Source organism: Hakea prostrata, chromosome 8 (assembly GCF_041222555.1).
Source record: "Hakea prostrata isolate BN-2017 chromosome 8, UWA_Hpros_2, whole genome shotgun sequence".
Taxonomy (NCBI): Eukaryota; Viridiplantae; Streptophyta; class Magnoliopsida; order Proteales; family Proteaceae; genus Hakea; species Hakea prostrata.
Genome location: NC_142607.1, coordinates 52,911,662 through 52,917,626, shown reverse-complemented (window position 1 = coordinate 52,917,626; position 5,965 = coordinate 52,911,662). Strand labels below are relative to the sequence as shown.

At 39.3% G+C, this 5,965-nt stretch overlaps 1 protein-coding gene across 2 annotated transcripts; it reads left to right on the top strand.

Moving 5' to 3' along the window:
- Nucleotides 1–576: 576 nt before the first annotated feature.
- LOC149008585 (polygalacturonase At1g48100-like) lies at nucleotides 577–5,480 on the top strand. 2 transcript variants are annotated; one of them, XM_089166466.1, is made up of 7 exons: nucleotides 577–881; nucleotides 3,159–3,564; nucleotides 3,658–3,825; nucleotides 3,910–3,954; nucleotides 4,049–4,256; nucleotides 4,364–4,445; nucleotides 4,553–5,480. In XM_089166466.1, the coding sequence occupies exons 2-7, from the start codon at nucleotides 3,172–3,174 to the stop codon at nucleotides 5,052–5,054; spliced, it is 1,398 nt and encodes a 465-aa protein (XP_089022592.1). In that variant the 5' UTR covers nucleotides 577–881; nucleotides 3,159–3,171; the 3' UTR covers nucleotides 5,055–5,480. The 2 variants fall into 2 exon arrangements, with proteins under 2 accessions (XP_089022592.1, XP_089022591.1); XM_089166465.1 differs by having other exon boundaries at nucleotides 3,152–3,564.
- Nucleotides 5,481–5,965: the final 485 nt, after the last annotated feature.

Here is a 5,965-nt window from a genome sequence, read left to right as displayed (position 1 = left end):
CAGTTTTCATTTTCCTGTTGCAGCACTAGAAAATAAATTAAGTAGGCTCACACAGGGAGTTGGAAGGGGATGTGAAGAAGGTTCCTTTGTTAACTTCCACCCGTGACACACAAAACACCAACCCGTGAATGCTCAATGCAACACCACATCCTTCTCTCACCTCTCCAATCTCACACGCGTCGCCTTCACTTGATTCTGTGGTTCTCTCTCTCTCTGCTCTGGTTCAACCTTAAATTCCCAGGGAAAAACAACAGAGAGAGAGAGAGATGAACATGTGAATGGGAGGGTTGGAAGTTGAACCCTTGAGACAGTGAATGCGATAATCCAATTCGTCTTGAGTTGAAACACAAACCAGAAACTTTTTCACAAGAAAACATGACAACCCATGAGCCCACCTTGTCCCTTATTGCCTTTTTATCTCTTCGTGTACGTAAAGAACTCATAAGATAATGTGTATATGTATCCATTAAAGAAATGTATCTAGCGCAACTACAAGCTCATCAGGCTCTCTAAGTTGGCTCAGCCACACAAGTATATATCGATCCTCGATCACAAGCCCCACACATGTGATAACAAACTTAGCTGGTTAGCTAGTCAGTTTAAGCTGACACAAGCAAGACCAAATTGCCATTACATGCAAATTATTCAGAGGCCAGGAGCTCTCAGTTTATGTTCACACACATAAAGACAACAGCACAAACGGCTATATAAGTCCTTTATCCCTCCCCTCCAATGTCCTCCACATTGTACCTCAACAGCAAAGAGAAGTGTTGGCAGTAGTATTGCAACCACTTAACTGGCCGGAGTTTGTAATTCTGCTGCCCTGAACGGCCGGAAAAGGAAGAATTCTCCATAATAAGGTGGACTTGGTGAGGCTTCAGGTGAGTTTGGGTTTGCATTTACATAAACTTTTGTTATTCTGGAATTGGGTCTTTGTATCTTTCAATTCCCTTCTTGATTGTGTTCTTGGTCTAGCTATTCTGATTAGAATTGTTGAAATCCATTATAGTCAAAATGCCCCGTATCACCACAATCGGCAACAAGATTTAGAGCAATGCTAGCTGTGCACTGTCGTACATACACAGTGCAACAAGAAAAAAAGAGTTGAAAGATGCCCAGAAAGGTTATTTATGATGGAATGAGTAGAGAAGGAAAGCAATACCCGTGAGTGGTTTGCAATGTTTGTCTCTCATTTCTTTTATCCAGAGACAAAGAAAAGAGGTCTTGAGGACAAAATTAAGCTGTAGATGATCAACAGAAAGCTAGCTAGGGTACAACCAAGGGTCACGAGACTGGTTTAGCTGGCAAATTAATGGCCTTAAAAAAGGAATAAAAAGAAAACAAAAGCACATTTCCAACTAACTTTACCTTCCAGTTCTCATTCAATTCTCATCCACAATAATATTCTTTTAAATGTTTTGGTGTTCAAAATTCACTCTCTCTCCTCTGTTAGTGTCAGCTTTTTTTTTTTTAAGTTGTAACCAATAAAATGCCATTGGATATGGGATGCCAATCCGTCGGTTTAGAATGGTTTTGGGTTTGGTTTTCAGGTTTCAGTTTTAGAAACACCCATCATTATTGGTTTGAGTTAGGTTTTGACACAACATTGGAGATTTGGTATAAGGAACACTCCTTAGAAGCTCAATCCCAACATTGATTGGTTTAGTGTTCTTCTAAGGTTTTTTTTCTCTAATTTGTTTCAAAAGTCAGTTTTAGAAGCAAAAGATTTAAGTTGAGTCACCAATGGTTATAAGCCACATGCTAGCGTACTCTTAACCACATGGCTATAAGCATTGGCTCCATTAGGTAGCCCAAAAACTTGTTCATAATCTGGCAAGAGTACTAACAAGTGTGAGAATCTATACATATGTACATCTCAAATCACATATCCACAGAGCTTTCCTTTTGTTATCTATAGCAGAAACTGCAACTATGGTCCACCACCACCACCAATCACAAATAAGGCATCTAGGTGTCTTTTTGTGACACAGTATGATATCAATAAGAGAGTTTCAAACGATAGGGAAATTGCGGGAGTTAAAAGAGTTTTTGAAAATGAGAAGGTATAGATTAAACGAGTTTAAAAATTAAGTTTTTTTTTTTTTTCATTTGAAATCAGTCACATATTTCACATATTACATTGTAGTGATGCACTATTGTGCAAATAAGAGAGTCGTGGAGGATTTTCATCCACTCAAAAGTTTGTTGTGCATAAAAGTAAAATTTACTATAGTAAAAATTACTTGCATCAAATTTGATAACATTCCTTTCTTTTTTTAAGTTCAAATTTGGGAATTTGTATCTTCCACCCCCTCAATATCTCTATATTTCTTAAAATCATCTCTTACAATCTACCTAACAAAGATCACCTAGATCATATATGTCAGGTGTACTGTGAGAGAGAAATTTGTATGTACGTAAATATTTGGGGATAAATGACAGATTTAGACGTCATAGGACAAAAGTCATAAATCTGAAGATATATGTCACATCATCTCGTGAAAGGTGGAGATCTGTCCCCATATATACCCATGTGGGTGGCCAAATACGAGCTCTTCCTCTGCCTTATTTGTAAAAAGGGATTATTTCTTTGAGCAAAAGGCCTAGAGGAGTGCTTCTCATCACAGCAACTAATCAGTTTCTTACACTAGGCAGACAGGTCATCTTGCCCGAGATGGGAAAGGTTGTCCTTTACCCTCCAATGGAAAAGGTTCACTGAACCGCTAGTGTAGGATATACTAGCACTTTTGTGTGTCTTTCTCTTCCACTCATGGAATGTTCTCCCTGTCCTTCCTTCCATGGTAAAGATTTTACCATACCTCATGGGTAGCCTTCTCAGGCTGGCTCAGGTAACCCTCTCCATGAAACCTCCCAAAATGGGTTTTGATACAAGCTCGAGTCTCTGAATTTTTGTTGCTGGTCTAAGTTAGATTTTCATATAAGTCACAGTCTTTGGTTCAAACCAAACCAGATGTCTACATAAGCTATTAGTCACCATGGAACTCTTTTTCTAAGTTTTTGCTTATTTTCACTGACAACTCTGAATGTGAGTTCTCCCCATTATTTATACTGATCTTACTCTGTTTTCCACCTAAGTTTAGAGTAGTTCTTCGAGTTTGGAGACTAAATTATTTAAAATTGCTTGTTGAAGCCTTCAGTTTGCATCTTTCTATGGCGCTTCTTCGTGGTTTGTTTGCTATTGGGGTCACCTTGGCTCTTCTAGTATCCAGTTCAAGCAATGTGGAAGGAAGAACTCATTTTCACAAAAAACAGAAGAAAGGCAATGACAAGGGAAGCCCAGTTTCTCAATCTCCTTCCAGTCCCCCTTCTAATCCTCCAGACCCAAATGATCCTGGGAATTCCACATCAGGACCTTGTGTTTTTGATGTAACATCTTATGGGGCAGTAGGAGATGGTGACACAGATGACACTGGTGCATTCAAAGAAGCTTGGAAAGCAGCTTGTGCAGTTGAATCTGGCACTCTTCTTGCCCCTGCTGGTTACAGTTTCACCATCACTTCTACAATTTTCTCAGGTCCATGCAAGCCAGGCTTTGTATTTCAGGTATTAACAAACTAAATTTGATTGCTTGTTATGAAATTTTTCTTTCTTTCTATTTCTCAAATCACTTAAATGGCAAGTTTTGACTGCAACAAGGTTGATGGAACTCTAATGGCACCGGATGGACCAGATTGCTGGCCAAAATCTGATAGCCAAAAGCAGTGGTTAGTGTTCTATAGAGTTGATGGGATGACTCTCACAGGAAGTGGCACCATTGAAGGAAATGGACAGAAGTGGTGGGAGCTTCCATGCAAACCTCACAGGGTACTCTGTTACAGTTCATGTTCATATCTTGAGACATATTTTTGTAGAGAGTTATGTATTCACTCTTCGTAAAATTCTTTGCAGGGCCCTAATGGATCAACATTACCTGGACCCTGTGACAGCCCTGCAGTGAGTGTTCCATCAAAAATCCAGTTTTTAGTTCTTGATTTTTCATCAAATTCAAGAAGATTTTGTTACTTATCAACAATTTATGGTTTTGCAGTTGATTAGGTTCTTCATGAGCTCCAATTTGATGGTTAGTACAGTACGGATCCAAAATAGTCCCCAATTCCACATGAAATTTGATGGTTGTGAAGGGGTGTTGATTGAAAAGCTATCTATATCTTCCCCTGCACTTAGTCCTAACACAGATGGAATCCACATTGAGAACACACAGTCTGTTTCCATACTTAACTCTGATATAGCCAATGGTAAGTTGGAAGGCTCCACAGATTGGGTTTCTAGTTTTGAAATCTGAATAATCAACTTAACATCCTAAGTTAGTCTGATAATGAGAATCTTTTGTTTGAATCTACAGGGGATGATTGTATCTCAATTGGACCAGGTTGTTCAGGTGTCCTAATTGACAGTGTCTCTTGTGATCATGGTCATGGGATAAGGTATCTACATTATTTCAAATTCTCTGTTTCAAGAATTCGCGTCTTAGACCCAGAATTTACTATGCAGAGCCAGACTAACTGATGAAGTATTCTATATTGTTTTGCAGCATTGGGAGCCTTGGTGTGCATAACTCACAGGCATGTGTCTCAAACATTACTGTTCAAAACGCGCATATAAAGAACTCCGACAATGGGCTTAGGATCAAGACATGGCAAGGGGGAATGGGGTCTGTATCAAGCATAAAATTTGAGAACATAGAGATGGACAATGTGAGGAATTGCATCATTGTTGATCAATACTACTGCTTGACAAAAGCTTGCCGGAACCAGACCTCAGCAGTGTATGTCACAGATGTTTCCTATAGGAACATCAAGGGGACTTATGATGTGAGAACCCCACCTATACATTTTGCATGTAGTGATTCAGTAGCGTGCACCAATATATCACTCTCTGAGGTTGAGCTTCTTCCTGCTGAGGGAGAACTGGTGGATGATCCGTTCTGTTGGAATGCTTATGGAACACAGGAAACACTCACTATCCCTCCCATTACTTGCTTACAAGATGGAAAACCTGAGTCCTTTGCTGATACTTCACTGTATGGTTGCTAGGAGAGTTAAACACTGGTTGGTGGATGATCCATTCTGTTGGAATGCTTATGGAACACAGGAAACACTCGCTATCCCTCCCATTACTTGCTTACAAGATGGGAAACCTGAGTCCTTTGCTGATACTTCACTGTATGGTTGCTAGGAGAGCTAAACACTGGTTGGTTGCTAGGAGAGTCGATGGGTTTTAAATTAGGAATACTACTGTACAGCATATGAAGTCCAAGGGGCCATGCCTGTTGTAATGAGCCCTATTTGTGACTTTGAGAGTCCATCCCTTTTGGGGTTTTTTATTTCCTTGAGAGTGTGATGAAATGTAGTAGATATGAGTGTGATTTCTTTCATCTAGCCAGTGTTACTGTCAAATTTACCCCAGGATGATAATAAAAATGGGAATGGTTCAGATTTATGTGTAATATAATCTTTCGTTGAAGGTCTCTCTCTCTCTCTCTCTCTCTCTCTCTCTCTCTCTCTCTCTCTCTTCAGGTTCTGTTTGGTACTGATTCTTTATTTATCAGTTCACACATTCTGAAGCAGCAAATATGTAGTACTTAATCCTTAAAATCCTATAAGCTAAACCTTAAATCCTGGCCCCAGAATCTATTGAATATCCTTTGCCGAAGTCTGGATCTTTTTTTACGACACGTAGAAAATTGTGCTTTCTTCACACCCCTACATCACATATTTAAGAAGAACTCATCTTAACCCACTTTATTAATTTTTAAAAGTGGGTCTCCTTTCTAAATATGTGGTAGATAAATGTGCTGTGAACACAAAGATCCTAACTATTCATTTTTCCCTTCAAATGAAATGACCCCTGTGCATTCATGGAAAGACATCCCTTCGAATGAAATGACCCAGTGCATTCATGGAAAGACAAGACATGAGAGTTGTTTCACATCCAATGTACGCAT

What these genes read in the sequence shown, in the direction of transcription:
- LOC149008585 (XM_089166466.1), top strand. Translation starts at nt 3,172, where the DNA reads ATGGCGCTTCTTCGTGGTTTGTTTGCTATTGGGGTCACCTTGGCTCTT. An exon ending in TTCCATGCAAACCTCACAGG is followed by an intron (nt 3,826 to 3,909) that starts GTACTCTGTTAC and finishes AATTCTTTGCAG; the next exon opens with GGCCCTAATGGATCAACATT. An exon ending in GATCATGGTCATGGGATAAG is followed by an intron (nt 4,446 to 4,552) that starts GTATCTACATTA and finishes ATTGTTTTGCAG; the next exon opens with CATTGGGAGCCTTGGTGTGC.